Genomic DNA, 18042 nt, shown 5'->3' on the forward strand with positions numbered 1-18042 from the left:
GCAACTATAGCTATATTAGAGATTATATGCTATTTAATATGGTTTCGTTTTTAAGAAAAATATAATGTCATTCATGTTTTCCTTACCTCTGTGGCTTGTTGGAAGATGCCAGTATACCATTTGTGGTCTCAAGTTTACAATGTAATATATTTGTAGCTAGTATTTTTTAAAGATTTTATTTATTTGAGAGAGAGAGATTATGAGCAGGGGGAGCAGCAGGCAGAGGGAGAGGGAGAGGGAGAGGGAGAGGGAGAAGCAGACCTCCCGCTGAGCAGCGAACCTGATGTGGGGCTACATCCCAGGCCCCTGGGATCATGACCTGAGCTGAAGGCAAATCCTTTTACCGACTGAGCCAACCAGGCGCCCCTGTAGCTAGTATTTTTATTTTAGGTCATTCAAATTTATATAGTATCATAGAGTTCTAGAGAGGGAGTTTACATTCCTAAAAAAATGTTTTATCACATAGTAAAGCTGAGTGTGGTGTAAAAGCGTAGGCTAGTGGGGAAATCACGTGGGGAGGGAAATGAATGTGCATGTTTATGATGGGCTGGCTGAATTAGTCATAGGATGAGTGAGCAAGGATAAGTGAATTCATCTTGGGACCCCAAGGGACAGTTTCTTAGTAAGGACAGCATGCCGATCTCCCTACTGCTCTCCTTCTAAGACAAGGAAGGCTTGCTTTGTTTCAGAAACTCCTTAAATAGTTTTTTTGTAAAATTAATTTTCCTTGTTTCTTCATTTTTTAAACCATCCCTGTCCGGCAAAGCTGGAATTGAGTCATGAATTAGGCTTAAAGATGACTATAGAGCTGGTGATTTCTAATTCTATCACTTGAGGGGAATGGTAGTAGTAGTAGTAGCCCTAACAATAGGAGTAAGCATTAGTAGTGGCGGCAGCAGCAGTAATGATGACATTTTTAGGATGTATGCTATGTGCCTGCACTGCCAAATTCCTCTCCTACATTCACTTCTTTCTTCAGTTTATTTTTACTTTTAAGGTTTATTTATTGAAAAAAAGATTTATTTATTAAGAGATAGAGAGGGAGCACACTTGCACGCAAAAGGAGGGGGAGGAGCAGAGAGGGAGGGACAAAGAATCTCAAGCAGATTCCCCAGCCAGCAGGGAGGCCATTTCATTGGGCTCTGTCCCAGGACCCTGAGAGCATGACCTGAGCTGAAATAAGAATCCAAAGCTTAACCAACTGAGCTACTCAGGTGCCCCTTTGGTATCATTCAGGACTCAGATGTTCAGTATTCCTTTTTTGGAAACAACAACAACAAACCTCTCAAGTTTGTAGCTGTCCTCCCCATAAAACAGAATCTAGAACTGCAAAGTGATTTGTGCTTAGAGATGAACATAGCACAGGTGGCTTTGAATCCTAACTCCCACTGGTGGGTCGTGCTGCTGGCTGGTGGTAGTAGTAACAGCAGTAACAGTAATGAAAATAGCAGTCGCCATAGCACCGGTGCTTGTCCTGTCATTTGGATAACATACTATGTACCTGCCCTGTGTGAAACACTTTCCATAAATTCTTCCATTTAATCCTTTGACAGATGGAAAAGTCGAGGTTCAGGAAAGTTAAAATCACACCACTGACATGGGCAGGACCGGAGCTTGACCCGCACCCTCAGCTCTGTGTGCTTCCTGGGCCTGTGCTCTTTGCCACCGTGTTACACCAACCGTGAAGATCTCTTCTGCCTCTCTGGCCAACACAAAATTCTGAAAACAGTTCTCTTCCTCTCTCTTTTTTTTAAAATTAAAATATAACCAACAGGTAACAGTATAAGTGTAAGGTGTACAGAGTGTTGTTTGATCCACTTGTGTATTGTAATACGGTTACCATGGTAGCATTAATACTTCAATCATGTCACATAATTATCCTTTCTTTTTTGTGGTAGGAACAGTTAAGATCTAGTTTCTTGGCAACTTTAAAGTTTATAATACAATATTATGGGCTGTACTCACTGTGCTCTGTGTTAGATCTCCAGGACCTAACCCATCTTACTAGTTCCAGGTTTGTAACCTGAACAAATCTCATTCTTGAGGCTTATGACCTAAAATATAAGCAGCTTCCCACTGGGCATCTCAACATCTATGCCTGAATGACACCCCAAATAACACATTATCTACAATGAACTTTGAAATCTCCTTAACCCTTCTGTGTGCCACAACCACTGTTCCTACTGTATCCTGTATTGTGTAAACACTGCCTCCTGCTAACCTGTCCCCTGTCCTGCATGGGTGTCCCTCATTTTCCTTGACTCCTCCTCCTCCAAGCCCTTGATGCAGCTAATTGCTTATATCCTGTTAAGTCTCTCAGCAATGTACTTCCTTTCTTTCAATCCCCGCTGCTGCTCCCAGTCTGACAGGAGCCCTCAGCTATCTCACCTGGATCCCCACAGATACATGGCAGCTGCTCTCCCCCCTTCATCCTAACCTCCCATTCCTTCCCAGGCCCACACGCACTCCCTTCGAGTCCACCTTCAATCTTAGTCTAGAAGTTATTTATTCTGATATGATAGCCCCTCTCCGACCCCCAGAAGTCTGAATGAGGTGTCCTTTCTCTTTTGATGTCCTAAAACTCCCGTATATGCTGCCATGTAATGGAGGATGAAAAGACATAATTTATATTAACATGATTTTGTACTGGAAAAGCACTGAATTGGTATTTAGGAAACTCAGAGGTTAGCTCTGTTTGTATTAGACAATCTTCTGGAGCTCACTTTTTAAGCACAGTAGCATGACATTAGGGCCATGGGTTTCAGTTAGTGTCATCATTTGTTTTTTGTTTTAGAACTCCATTGTTAGGCTTTTCTCTGGAAGGACCTAAATCTCGAAGCTAAAAGTGATAAAAATGTGAAATCCAGGGTATGGCATAGCCCAGAGGCTCAGCTGGAGCTCCCTGTCCTCCTTCCCAGCTTCTGAAGGGTCCTGGAGATGCAAGGAGTACATTTTGAAAATGCTGGCCCTACAGGATCTCAAGGATGTCTTCCAGGAAGCATAGACTCCTTGTGCCTTCAAATATTCCTTTTAATTAATTTTCTTAGAGACCCTTCGGTTCTGTGCTGTTATACATCTGAAGTCTTAACTGACTTAAAATTTGGTGAATTGCAAATCTGGAAAGGGAGAAAAAAGGTGAGGGCCATCTGTAATTCCGAAGTCTTTCTCCTTTGCCACCTAATGAGTTTTAAACAATGACCATGCTAGAACTTTTATAAGACAAACTAGATAGCTACTGCCATCTTTAGTTGGCAGTGGCTTTTACAATCTACTGGAAAACATCAGATTAGCACTGTTGCTACTGGGCATTGTGTTCTCATATAAAATATGTAACCTTCCAGGCAGAAAGGATTCTGGAAGCATCATTAGCCTTCTTTGTACATTTGTCCATCTGCAGGCAAATGGACAGCCATTAAAACTCTTCACATGAACCTAGATGTATGAGGAAAAATAGTACTGCAGAACTTCACTGTCTTGTACAATAGCCACTAACTAGCAACATGTGGCTATGGACCACTTTCAATGTGCTTAGTACAAATTGTGGTGGACCATAAGCAAAACATATACCAAATTTCAAAGAGTTACTTCTAAAACAAGTAACAGATCTCATTAATAGGTTTTGCTATTGATCACATGTCAGAGAGATAATTATTTTAGATATATTGGCTTAAATAAAATGTTACTAAAATTAACTTTACCTTCCTCTTTTTACTGTTTTTTTATGAAAATACTTAAAATTACATAAGTGGTTTGCTTTATATTTCTGTTGGACAGTGCTGCAGAAAGTTGATGATTCCAAAAAATATTAAACCTAGAAAGTGTCCCACAAACTTGGAAGTGTTACCACAGGGTCAAATCCTAAACATCTAAAGGTAGTGTCTATATGCTACAGTTTCAGAGCTCTGAAGAAGTAAGGAAGTCCAGGTTCCATCCTTTTATATCCAAATGCTGTGTGATTACCAGCATCATGGTCTAATAAGCCAAATGGAATTTACCAAAATTCTTCCCTTTTCTGTGCCTGTTTCGAAGGCCCACAAATCCATTGTTAGTGTAGACTCCTGAAGTTAGCCTCCTTAAAACTAGTAGGTGATGGAACAGGGATCCTACTCCATTCAGAGCCTCATAGATCTGCTATAGAGGTCTTTATGAATCCAGCCAACCAAAAGGGACACTTTTCTCCTAACCCAAAGCCCTTTGGGGATTTGCGAGAAGGCCCTGGGAGCAGTACTAGTATGAATAAAAATTATACAACTATGGTTTCCTCTTAAGAGTTTTTCTGCCACATAACCATTTCTCGTTTGATTTGATAGTTTTTCTCCCAATAAGTACCTGGTAGGCCATATTTTTTTCAGACATTCAACAAATATTTATTGTCAGTCCTATGCCATGTACTATTCTAGGCCTTAGAGATAATCCAGATAAAACAGGACAAATGGAGTGAACATCCTAGAGATACACTCTACGGCTAAGTTGTAAATTAGGGGGATATTATTTGGGGTTCTGTCAAGTGCCTTTTATTTATGACATGTCAAGTTAACCTTTGGCTTGTAAGATATTTTATCTCCGCAAAGAACTTGAGAATTTACCTTCTTAGCTTTCATTAGATTCATTACTTCCTCACAAAAGGGAGATAGTGTCCTGGGGAGGGAGGGCAGCAGCCACTCATGGTGTGTTTTCTCTTTTTACTTTCCCTTTCGTAGCCTGCAATGAGCAGGTAATTTTCTCCCACAGGAAAGCTAGGCATGGAAACACTTTCTTACCTAATTGGATGTAACTTTACTGCTGTAATTACAGTGATTTCGGAAGCTGGGTTTAATTAAAATACGAATCCAGACTCTGAAAGACTAAGTACTTTGCCACTCAAGTATAGGTACACGCAGGTCAAAAAGAATGTACATGAGGAAAGATGGCTAAGGGTTTTTCTTTTAACGTATTGTTTTAGTAGTAGTAAAATTGTGGAGGATTGTACAGCACCTCTTTGGGAGCTTTATGATTTTAATGTTTTATACCAAAGGTCAACAATTCATAATAATTGTGTGACAGGGAAGCACTCAGCCAGATGGATGCCAGGATACACTTCTCCCCCTGTGGATAGGACCCCATTTACCTTTATAAGAGCTAGATGCATTGCTGTGCTTCCCTTCAAAGGGATTTCCACAGTGCCCTTCTCTGCCTGGGCACCTATGACTTTTTATTTATTTATTTATTTTAAGATTTATTTATTTGTTTATTCATGGAGACAGAGAGAGAAAGAGAGAGAGAGGCAGAGACACAGGCAGAGGGAGAAGCAGGCTCCATGCTGGGAGCCCGACATGGGACTCGATCCCGGGTCTTCAGGATCATGCCCTGGACCGAAGGCAGCGCTAAACCGCTGAGCCACCCGGGCTGCCTGCACCTATGACTCTTAGTGTGTCTCCTCATCCAAGATGGAAGCAGAATGGAACCTTCCAGCGTCCCCATCGGCATTCTACCTCCTTTCTCTTATTCTTGGTTTTCCTATTCTCTCTTGAGATCCATGCTATTAATTGGTTGATGTATTAAATTTCCTACAGCTTGGAGCCAGTTGTGCTTTTTTTAAGATTAAGAAATTGCCCCTTAGCTTCATGTTCAATAGATTTCTCTTTATCGTGATTCTGTCTGAAAGAACGTAGAACATCCTGTGTGGCATTTCATCTGATCGGACTTTTTTTTTCTGTTGGTGACTGACGACTTCAGTTGCCTAATAGCTTTGAACACCTTTCCTCTCTACCTGCATTTTCACCCTAACATTGCAATATGTTTTTCAGGTTTTCAATTCAAGAACAGCCGAACTACTTAGTCATCACCAAGTGGAAATAAAACAAGAGTTTCCAAGAGAAGGGTACGTTCCCTGATTTACTATGTAAAGCTACCTTGTATTTATTAATCCATCTCACCTTACCTGCCCAGTGGCTTTGTAAGGTAAACTTGACCGAACCCCTCCTGAGAAGGCTTGAGAGATAGGTTTTAGTCAAGGAAAGAAGCAGTACCTCGGTGGCTCAGCAAAAACATATGGGTGATTGACGGCTTGGGAATTCAGTGACAGGAAAGGAAGTGATAATAAAGTAGCAAGGCAGATGAGCATTAAATAACAGAAATTCCACATTGACCTCGAAGGCATTTAGTTCTATGTCCATCCTTGGCAAACACTGCTTTGCTGATTGGAGTGTAAACATTCACATATCTTATCATCTAATGCTAAAATCACCCTTCTTGGAATAATGTGCATATGTAGTAGTTGTGATTAAATAGAATTCTAAGTATATTATTTAAAAGTTAATGATGTTTATGATACAAGTACTTTGAAAAATGGCAGCAGTTTCAATCAGCCATATATCTGCAGATTCTGCTCTTAGGAATTTATCCAAGAGAAATGAAAGCAGAAAGCATATGGCTATAGAAAGATATACATGAATGTTTATAGCAGCTTTGTTCATAATAGCCCAAACTGGAAACAACCCAAATGTCTGTCATCTGTAGAATGGATAACAGTGAAATACCATGAGGCAATTTTTAAAAAGTGAACTGATGCATGCTACAACATGGTTGATTTGTATTAATATCATGAAACATGAACAAAGCTGAACACAAAGGAATACACACTGCATGGCTGTATCTGAGATATAAGAAGAGACTAAGGTAATCTAAGATAATAGAAATCCAAAAATTGATTGCCTGTGGACTATGTGATTGACTTGAAAGAGGCATGAAAGAACTTTCAGGAGCAACAGAAATAATTCTGTATCTTGATTGGGATGGTGGTTAGATGGGGACATACATTTGTTAAAACTCAACAGATTATGTACTTTTGATCTATTTATTTTACTTAACAACTAAATGCAATTTAAGAAAGAGAAAAAAAACTTGATGCCCTACCAAATTTTAGTATTTCCTTTTCATGAAAAATGTTCTCCTGCATTTTAGAGAATTATTTTATTTTATTTTATTTTTATTTTTTTTAAGGTTTTGTTTTTTTTTCATTCATGAGAGACACAGAGAGAGAGAGGAGAGGCAGAGACATAGGCAGAGGGAGAAGCAGGCTCCCTGCAAGGATCCCGATTCGGGACTCAATCCCAGGACCCCAGGATCATGACCTGAGCCAAAGGCAGATGCTCAACCCCTGAGCCACCCAGGTGCCCCTCTCTCTAGAGTTATTTTAATAATGAAAGCTATTGATACCATACTAGCCTTAGAATGACTGTCCACAGGCCTAATCCCAGTGCAATATGGAGACAGCACCTAGGTCTTGAATGGACAAAAGTTAGAAATATGTGGAAGGAGCTTAAGTTTTTAGAAAAAGAATTTAGAGACTACTCAAAGCTCAGGAGAGCCAGGCAGGCTCAAGGAAGGCCAAGAAAAAAGGCATTTGGAATTCCCTTGGACTTCCAGATTGTAGGGTAGGATTTTTTAAATTTGGGTCCTTTCTACTTGTGGTTTTCCTCAATTGCCATTTTGGTTTTTTCCATACTTCTTTTCCTTGTCATTTATGATGAGCCTTTCATCTTTCTGAGGTCCTTGTACCTTACCAAAATGGCGCCAGGATTGGGTCTGAAAACTGGAAGCAATGCCTTGTCTACATGAAATAATTACTGGATGTAATTTAAATTTTTCCCCTAAATTCTCCCAAAATATTTTGGGAGAAAAATGGCAAAAGAGATTAGTATACTTCTTTTCAGAATTCCTTTTGCTTCACAAATAAATAAGTACATACACAAACAAGTAAGTAAATAAGTAGATCAGTCACTGCCCCCATCCCAAGAGTGATATATGTATCTCAATCTACTTAGAAATAGCTAGTGACTAGTGAAAACATGCAGTTGGCTTATCAAAATTCATCAAAAGTCACAGGATCTAAAGAATTGGGGAGCTAATTTTTTATTAGATTCGAAAATAATTATTTAAAAGTAGAGTATCTGCTATTTATGGTCTGCCATTGCTTGCCTTCTTTCAAATGAGTAATTACTATGTGAAGAATGAGAAAAATGTAAGGGAAATGGGCTTTTGTTTAAATCATTTCTTTGGAATACTGGTGATACTTTCCTTTGCTAATGTAATTTTCTTTGATTTGTGCACCTGCCACACCTTCATAAGCATACATATCTAGAGGAATAAGCTATGTTTATATTGCTTCCTTGTGGACTAACCAAATACATTCTTTTGTTCAAAGATGGGTGGAACAAGACCCTAAGGAAATTCTGCAGTCTGTCTATGAGTGTATAGAGAAAACATGTGAGAAACTTGGACAGCTCAATATTGATATTTCCAACATAAAAGGTATTTTTAATAGAATGTTTTTCTCCATGTATGATTATCTCAATTGAATTCAATCATTCATTCATTCAGCACATAGCCAAATACCTGTGCAATGGCAAGCATTTCTGTGCCAACTGAGGGAGTGACAATAAATGGGTAGATGAAATGTTCTCATGAAGCTTTCATTCCAGTGGATGTAAGAGCAGGCAAATGCAAGCTGATCTCAGGTCCTGGGAAGCCCTGTGCAGGGGCTAAAACTGAGTTGATACTGTAGGGTGGGCCCAGAGAGGCTTACTTTAGATTGAACAGCTAGAGAAGGCCTCTCTAAGAAGTTGACACTGTTGCCAAGGTCTCAAAAGCCGAAAGGGGCCCACCATGCAGATGGCTGGGAGAAGAATGTGTAAGGAAAAGGAAGCAGCATGTGCAAAGGTCCTGAGGTGGGAATACGCTTGGCCTATTTCTGGGTTGGAAAAAGACGAGTGTGTGAAAAGTGGAGAAAAGAAGGGTGAGGGTGGGAGTGGATCAGAGGTTTCAGTAGGAGCAGTAATCAGGGAAGCCAATAGGGCCTTGTCAGCCACAGTTAGGAATTTGGGTGCTATTCTTAGTATCACGGGAAGCCGGCAGTGAGAAGGTTTTAAGCAAGGTGACGGGATGACAGGATCTGACTTGCAGTTTAAAGACAACTTCCTCACTGCACTGTGGAGCCATGTGGGGGCGGACAGTAAGGTCTGAGTGGCTGCTGTGGAAGTCCTGAGAAAGAGGATGGGGACCTGACTGGCAGTGGTAGCAGGGGAGGTGATTTGAGGGGGCAGAACTGAATGATACATTGGAATTCAGGGTAGTAGAGAGAGCAGTATTGTCAGGGGACGTGATTGGTCAAAGATGATGCTTGGGTTTTTGCTGGAGCCCCTAGATAGATTGGGGAACATGGGCGGTGGGGGGGGGGATGAAATGAAAGCATTTCACTTAGAGCATCTCCTTGAAATAACTGGAAGTGTTAGATTAGATTATTACAGGATCTGTATTAATTCCAAGTAGTTTATTGTTTTTGAAGATTTATTTATTTGAGAGAGTGAAAGAGAGTGCAAGAGCATGAGCGGGGAGGGTGGCAGAGGGACAGGGAGCATTCTCAAGCAGACTTGGAGCTGAGCAGCAAGCCCGATGCAGGGAACAATCCTACAACCCTGAAATCATGCCCGGAGCCAAAATCCAGTCAGTGGCTTAACCAACTGAGCCCTTGTAGGTAGTTTGACCCCAAGTAAGGGCAACCATCAATTGGTGGTAGTGGTGCCTTGATTCACATCATCTTGGCTATGAGATTTACCAGCACTCCTGAATTGAAGCTTTGATTGTTCATTTTGGTGGAGATGCTGGGGAGAAACTTTGAATTTTTTTTCAGACTTTGCTCTATTTGTATAAATAAAACTTACTTTTAAAAGACTGAATGGAGCATCTAGATGGCTCACTTGGTTAAGCATCTGACTCTTGGTTTCCACTTGGCTGGTGGACTTGAGCCTCATGCCGGGCTCTGTGCTCAGCGGGTAGTCTGCTTCGAATTCTCTCTGCCTCTCCTGCTCTGTTCTCTCTCTCTCTCTCTCTCTCTCTCTCTGTCTCAAATGGATCCATCTTTAAAAAAAGACTGAATGTTATCAAAATCACTTGTTCAGCAGACTCACATGCTGGGTATGCTAGGGAAACAGTGGAGCACAATAGGATTGTGCCACCAACAGCCAAGTGAGGGAAGCACATGTTAATGCTATCACAAATTAATGGAATATCCTACCCCGTTTGTCCCTATATCAATGTGGAAGTGTTTCAAACTTCTTTTAGAGTATCACTCACCAAGTTCTAGATGAGTTGTGCAAATCAAAGTGATGGTTGGTTGTGTCCTTGAATTGTTCTCCCAGGTTTTCCAGCCTCAATGACCTAAACATATAGGAGGCATTCAGTAGTACACTCCATTGTCAAAATATCTTATTACCAAAGACATGAAAAATCTATGTGGCTTATAAAGCCACACTCCATTGTCAAAATATCTTATTACCAAAGATAACTTCACAAACCACTTCACTTTTTTTTTCAAACCACTTCACTTTTTAGCTCTAGTGTAGCAAATAACTCTAGCTAAAAAGTGATTTATTTGTAGTCTTACCTATTAATCATTAAGAATTTATCATAGCTGGTTATATTTCTTTTAAAAAAATATTTTGCTTATTTTTTTAAAGATTTTATTTTTAAACAACATTTACAGCCCTCTGCACCCAGCATGGGGCTCTGACTCAAAACCCTGAGATCAAGAGTCAGATGCTCCCCTGATTGAGCCAGCCAGGTGCCAATCGCTGGTTGTTTTCTTTTGCAGAACCCAGTTTGGAGTTAGTTGTCCTCCACCAGAAACTTTATAGATTTCAGGTATGGATGAGCAATGTCTCCAAAATCAAAGTTCACTCAGTACAACAGCACATAGGAGTCCAAGACAAGTAAATAGGGGGCTGCTTTTCTTCTTAGAGTGGGCAGCTCTGTTTAAGCCTGCCATTGAACTGAAGGCGCTACAAAGTTCATCCTCATGTGGTAGAAGCAAAATATTACATACACTGCTTTAACACTGAGACTATAGGGGCCCCTGGCTGGCTTAATCAGTAGAGCATGCAACTCTTGAGCTTGGGGTCATGAATTTAAACCTCAGGTTGAGTTATGAAGATTACTTTAAAAAAATAAATTTTAAAAACTCAGGAGCATAAAATTTTCAGCTGCTAAATTCCCTTGTATCCAAAGTAGTTAAGTAGTTACCACACTATTGGAGAAAAGGGAAACCACCCCCCCACCCACTGCCTTGCCCTGCCAAACATCCACACACATTTCTGTCTTCTATCTACTCTCAGGGGGTCTCAGAAAGGTACCATATTCTCCAAAATAGCTTCCCAGCTGTGGCTGGATCTCATTTCCAATTGTTATAACGTGCCTCAAGCACACATCTTCCAGAGACTGTTTTTCTTAGAGCTTTACACCTCTTCCCATATGGCACTTTTAGTAGCCCCAGAGCCTTCCTCCAGGGTTCTTATTTCACTTTGGGTGGTTTTAGAGTTTTGGGGTTTTTTTTCCCCCTAAAAACTTGTTCCAATTATAAATTATGACTTTATTTTTATTTTTATTTATTTTTATTTTTTAAGATTTTATTTATTGATTTTTAAAGTGGGTTCTAGGCCCAACATGGGGCTTGAACTCAGTACCCTAAGATCAGAGTTGCATGCTCTACCAACTGAGCCAGCCAGGTGCCCTGATTTTATTTTTAAATAAGGATGCATACCATCCATAATTCTACCAACAATTATAACACCCTACAGTATTTCCAAAGTCTTTTTCTAAGTATATTTTCTTAACTATGATCATAGCTTTTCACAGGCAATATTAAGCAAAATTGAACCAGAGATTTTGAAGTTAGCATTTGACTAGCTAATTTTACTCGCAGCACTCACTATCCAGAAAAATACCTCCTGAGAAAGAACATGCAGGTGAAGCTTGAACTTCCTAGATACAGTGTACTGCATTGGGTTTTATATATGCCAATGATGATAGTATCTGTAACTAAAAGACTGTGGGACCATGAAATTATACATACTTGAGACATGTAACTCTCATATGCTCCTAAGTGGGAGATAAACCAGGGTAGAGAATTACAGGACCTGAATATGTAATTCTGAGAAAGAAGGAATTAAAAATTAGGCACTATTTAGAGAAGCATGTGTGCTGGGATTGGCAAAAAAAGTTTTGTTTTTATTTAAATTTAATTAACATATTGTATTACTAGTTTCAGAGGTAGAATTTAGTAGAGTTGTTTTTTAAAGATTATTTGAGTGGGGGGGTGCCTGGGTGGCTCAGTTAGCTAGGCGTTTGCCTTTTTGGCTCAGGTTATGATTCTGGAGTCTCAGGATCAAGGCCCACATAGGGCTCCCTGCTCTGCAGGGAGTTTGCTTCTCCCTCTGCTCCTCACCCAACTCGTTCTCTCTCTCTCCCTCTCTCTCTCTCTCTCTCTGTCCTCCAAATAAATAAATAAATAATAAAATCTTTTTTAAAAAAGTATTTGAGAGAGAGCATGTGCACACACAAACACGAGTGGGGGGGGGGCGAGCAGAGGGAGAAAGAGAGAAGCTGACTCCCCACTGAGCACAGAGCTCATCATGGTGCTCAGTCTCACAATCCTGAGATCATGACCTGAGCTGAAATCAAGAGTCTACTGCTCAAGAAACTGAGCCACCCAGGTACCCCAGAAAAGTTTTCTTTTTTTTAAGATTTTTATTTATTCATGAAAGATAGGAGAAGCAGGCTCCCAATGGGGAGCCTGAAGCAGAATTTGATCCCAGGACCCCAGGATCACGAACCAAAGGCAGACGCTCAACCACTGAGCCACTCAGATGCCCCTAGAAAAGTTTTCTTTAAAAAAAAACAAAAACCAAAAGGGTGCCTGGCTGGCCCCGTAGGTAGAGCATGTGAGTCTTGATCTCAGGGCCATGAGTTCAAGCCCCACATAAAACAAACCTTAAAAAAATACAGAGGATTTTAGGGTAAAATAGATGTTGAAACACTGAAAAAGTTCAGAAGAACTACATAAAGCCTGCATGCGCTGGGGAGAAATCAGTAATGGAGATGTGTTTATGGCAGCAGGAGAATCCTAAGAAGCTATTTCGCTGGACTTTGATCGTCTGCAAGAAAAGCAATTTTACTTAGGACAAAGGAACCGAATTAAGATAAAAGGAAAAGAAAGAGTGGTCAGGGAGGAATCTGTGACCAATGAGTCAGATAGAAATAGCTCTCAATTACATTCTGAATGTAAGTTAGAATGAGGCAATAAAGAAAGGTAGCCCAAAGGACGTAGGATAGTGACTCAGAGACTGTGGCTAAGCGAGCAGCCAGTCTATTTATGGAAAATTAATGTAGTAGGGAAAAATAGGAGATTTTACTGGACTATGAATTCATTGTGATCTCACAGTGTAAAGTTGTCACAGAACTATTATGTTCACAGTATTCCAATTTAGCAGTCTGTTGCTGAGGTCCAACTGAGTTCTCTGGTCTCTGTATTGTGTCCACAGTGCTGCCGGGAAATTCCTTTATGAGTCCTGCTTAGCTCAGTCCCATTCTCTGCAACTAATAGTTCACTCTCTCCTCAGCAATATTGATGAGAATGAGGGGTACCTGGTGGCTCAGTCAGTTAAGTGACCAACTCCTGGTTTCCGCTCAGGTGGTAATCTCATGGTTTGTGGGATCAAGCCCTGTGTCAGCTCTGAGCTCAGTGTGGCGTCTGCTTGAGTCTCTTTCTGCCCCTCCCGCTCGTGCTTTTTCTTACTCTAAAATAAATTAATTAAAAATAATATTTTAACAATGAACAGAAGCAGTAAGAAACATTTATTGAGCAGTTATTATGTGCCAAGCACTGTTGTAATACGTAGTAACTCACTGTAACCCTGTTAGGTGGGAACTATTCTCTAATTTACAGAAGATAAAACAGATTGAGATCCAGGGTCCTGCTGCTAGGAAACAGGAATTTGAATTTGAACCCCAGCAGTCTGGCTTCAGAACCTGAGCTCTAATTGAATGATGCCCCAAACTCATGATCCTAATTTGCTTGACCCCATTTGAGCAGATAACCTTGTGTGCTACTTCACAGAGAACATTGAGGCTCTGGGGCCTTAATTCCTCATTTCCTTTCCCCATACTTGGATAAAGGTTATTTAGATGAACTGTTAGCCGGACTACCTAAAAACAAAATAAATAAATGAAAGGGAGGAAGTTACAACTGATACCAAAGAAATACAAAGCATCGTAAGAGAATGCTATGAACAATTCTAGGTAAATAAATTGGACAACCTAGAAGAAATTGATACATTCCTGGAAACCTACACTCTTCCCAGACTGAATCACAAAGGTATAGAAAATCAGAATAGGCCAAACATTAGCAAGGAGTTTGTTTTTTTGTTTGTTTGTTTGTTTGTTTTTTATTTTTTTTAGCAAGGAGTTTGAATCAGTAATCAAAAACTAAACTAAATTGAGCTAAAAAGCTTACTGCACAGCAAAGGAAACCATCAACAAAATAAGCAACCTACTAAATGGGAAAATATATTTGCAAATCATTTATCTGATAAGGGGTTAATACCAAAGCTACAAAGAATCCATACAACTCAATAGCAAACAGATAGTCTGATTAAAAAATGATCACAGGACCCAAATGTCTTTTTTCCAGAGAAGTCATACACATGGCCAATAGGCACCTGAAAAAATGCTCATCATCGCTCATTTTCAGGCAAATGTAAATCAAAATCCCAATGAAATAATCACACCACACCTATCAGAATAGCTATTCTCAAAACTGTGACAACTGTTGGTGAGGTTGTGGAGGAAAGGGAACCCTCGTGCACTGTTAGTGGGAATGCAAACTGGTGCAGCCAACTGTGGAAAACAGTATGGAGGTTTCTCCAAAAACTAAAAACAGAACTACCATATGATCCAGCAATTTTACTTCTGGGTATTTATCCAAAGAAAATGAAAACACTAATTCAAAAAGATAAATACACCCCTAGGTTCATTGCAGTGACTCACAATAGCCAAGATATGTAAACAACCAAAGTGTCCTTTGATGGATGAATATACAATGGAATATTATTCAGTCATAAAATGAAATCTTGTCATTTGTGACAACATGGATGGACCTTAAGGGTATGCTAAGTGAAATAAGTCAGACAGGAAGACAAATGCTGTAGGACTTTACTTTTATGTGGAATTTTAAAAACAACATGAACAAAACAAAACTCATAGGTGCAGAGGTCAGATTGGTGGTTGCTGGGGGGAGGGCCCAAAATGGGAGAAGGGAGTTGAGGTACAAACTTCAGTCATAAAATAAGTAAGTCATGGGGATATGATGTGCAGCATGATGACTATAGTCAACAATATTGTATTGCATATTATGTAACTTTGTATGGTGACAAGAGGATACTAGATTTACTGTGATCTCTGCAGTGTATCCAGTCATTATGTTGTATACTTGAAACTATGTTTTGTGTCAACTATGTACCTTAATAAAAAGTATGTAGCTCATTTTCCACAGGCCAGTTTTCATTGCTCTCTATTACATATAAAATCCCCTTACAGTAAAGTCTAATTACTTTTTAGTTTAGATTCTAGTGTATGGTTTTAAAAATAAACTGTTGTTTTGAGCTTTAAAACAAAGATTATTTAGAACAAGGGAACTATTGGTTCCCCCTCAACTCTGTGCTATTCAGAACATTCCAGTTATGTTTTATTCTAGGTATACAATTTGAACAATCTGGACAGAAAGTTGTGTGTTCCTAGGGGAGGTGGTCAAGGGACTTTCAGTCATACCACGTGGAAGGGGGCCTGGCTGGCTCAGTCAGTAGAACATCTGACTCTTGATCTTAGGGTTGTGAGCTTGAGCCCCATGCCGGGCATAGGGATTACTTAAAATAAAAATAAACCATACCATATGGTGGGAGCAGTAGAAGGAAATTGGACTGTTTAGCTTATATAGGGGAAAAGAAGACCTGAGGGACCATACAACTGCCTCAAGTTCATGAAAAACTCACATATAAAAGTATTAATCTTATTGCATGTATCTCCAAAGACTGTAGCTAAGATCTGTAGGTGAGAGCTACAAGGAAGAGGATTTTTTTAAAAAAACAAAGTTGTGAATAAAGATTGGTCTGCCTCGAGAGGTACTGAGTATTTTGTCACTAGAAGTGCTGTCTGAATGGTCACATGAGGAGTCGTTTTGGGGGAAATTTAATCGGAAGACCTGTCTATTATTGATTATGTAGCCTTTAAAGTCGGTCTTCACCTTACATTCTGAAAGAGTTCAATACTTCAGGCCAGTGTGTTCAACCCAGGCTGCACAGTAGAATCACTCGGGGAACTTTAAGGAAAAATAGTAATGCTCAGATCCTACTCCGTCTGTTAAATTGGAATGTTTGGGTCATGGCCTGGGCATTGATGTTTTTTTTAAAGCTCTCCAGTTGATTCTAATGTACAGCCAAGTCTGAGAACCTGTGAGTTAGCTGAATCAAGCTGAATTGAGTAAAATGGTATGGATTAGTGTTTTACTTATAGTAACTGTAACTATGGCATTTGAGTCCTATGAAGGTCAGTATAATGTAAATGCCATTACATGTTGTATTTAAGCCTGATTCAAATTCATATGTCTTACAACATACTCAAATATGAGAACAAAACAATTCCCAAAGAACCACCATAGGAGGTTGCCCAGCCTGAAGGATTTTATCTGTTTTCTTAAAATGCAGGTGCATGCATGCACAGAGAGAGAAATCGCTTATAGCAATTAGTAAATAAATGGATGAGATGATTGTTGGTCTCCTTAGAATAATAAATTGGGCACTGTAAATTTGGACTTAGTGCATTCCCTTTTTTATAAGGTAACCTGGGAGCCTTTCATTTGGATATTGATCTGGGTTCATTTTGTGCTGGTGGTGAGGCAGGAAGCAGTCTGTAGAAATAAAAAGAAGCTCTTGACAGTGGGTGTTTACTTTTCCTGGAGCCACTCACAGACAATATATTCAGTACCACGACAAAAGTGCCAAATGTTTTTTCAAACTGTTATGTTTAGTTATGCCTATTAAAAAGAAAACATGAGAACTATTCTCCTGAAGTAGTTTTCTACTTGTTTAATTTGTACTCCCTTCTGTTTAATTTTCTCTTTCAAGCTATTGGTGTCAGTAACCAGAGGGAAACCACTGTAGTCTGGGACAAGTTAACTGGAGAGCCACTCTACAATGCTGTGGGTAAGCTGTTATTCATGGATGTCAAATGAGAGGCCTTTCTCCACTTGCAGACACTGTCACCCTGAAAGGTCTGGCTGAGAAAGCATGTGGTCATGTTTCCTAGACTCAGATGGGATGGGCACGTATAGTCCTCTAAGAAATCAGTTTTTAGGTATTTACCATCTTCTGGTATTTATTCACATCTTGAATTAACTTTTCCCCTTGTTTCCTCCTTTTCTTGATTATTTGTATCATACAAATGGTTCAGTGTTGCCCGAACTGTTTCATGGTCCCTGTTGCTTTTGAAACCTAAAAGAGATCCCGCCTCCTCCCCTTAAAAATCGAAATTACACATGTTCACATACCTATCTCTATAAAGTACTTGTGTACTTGTTTTCCCATCTGGTAATTTGAATGGACTCACCTGAGGTTCTGAAAATAAAATCTCAAAATTTTAGCTCCTTCCGCTACACATTTGGCTATTTCAACTGGGGTTCCAAAACTCAAAATCTCAAATACACCAACATTAGCTATTACATCTTACTTAAATGTTAAATGACCATGAGCGTATTGTAGTATTCTCTTAGCACATGACATTAGGTACTAAATGACACTGTCATTTGCTAAAAGGAAACTTCTGTTGTAAATACACAGTCACTAAAACACATCATTCTGTTCACAAATAACAAAACACAATTTTTTGTCAATAAAATACCAGGTTGTGAGGTGTGGAATGGAGGTAGAAATTGTCAGAGATGGTATGATTTTTAGAGTGAGCTATTTTTACTTTATAGTTACTTTAATATTGATTGGAAGAAAGTGATCTTTGAGCAGAAAATACACTAAAACGGTGCCTGGTAAGAGTAGCATAAAACCTTTGGAAATAATCTTTGTAAAAAATTAGATATTTGCTGTAATTGTGTTATTAGAGACAATTTAGTATATCTTCGGTACTTTGTTTAAAAAAATTAAAGACTCAAAAAATGTCAATTGT

General features: G+C 39.5%; 1 protein-coding gene across 10 annotated transcripts in view; it reads left to right on the top strand.

Moving 5' to 3' along the window:
- The window catches only part of GK (glycerol kinase), an 86802-nt gene that overhangs the window by 14009 nt on the left and 54751 nt on the right, over nucleotides 1–18042 (top strand). For all 10 annotated transcript variants that reach the window (XM_038587139.1, XM_038587134.1, XM_038587138.1 and 7 more), the window contains exons 2-4: nucleotides 5787–5860; nucleotides 8186–8292; nucleotides 16992–17069. In XM_038587139.1, the coding sequence (XP_038443067.1) occupies nucleotides 5787–5860; nucleotides 8186–8292; nucleotides 16992–17069 (259 nt within the window). The remainder of the gene's footprint in view (nucleotides 1–5786; nucleotides 5861–8185; nucleotides 8293–16991; nucleotides 17070–18042) is intronic.

This window comes from Canis lupus, chromosome X, assembly GCF_011100685.1.
Source record: "Canis lupus familiaris isolate Mischka breed German Shepherd chromosome X, alternate assembly UU_Cfam_GSD_1.0, whole genome shotgun sequence".
In the NCBI taxonomy this organism is placed as follows: domain Eukaryota; kingdom Metazoa; phylum Chordata; class Mammalia; order Carnivora; family Canidae; genus Canis; species Canis lupus.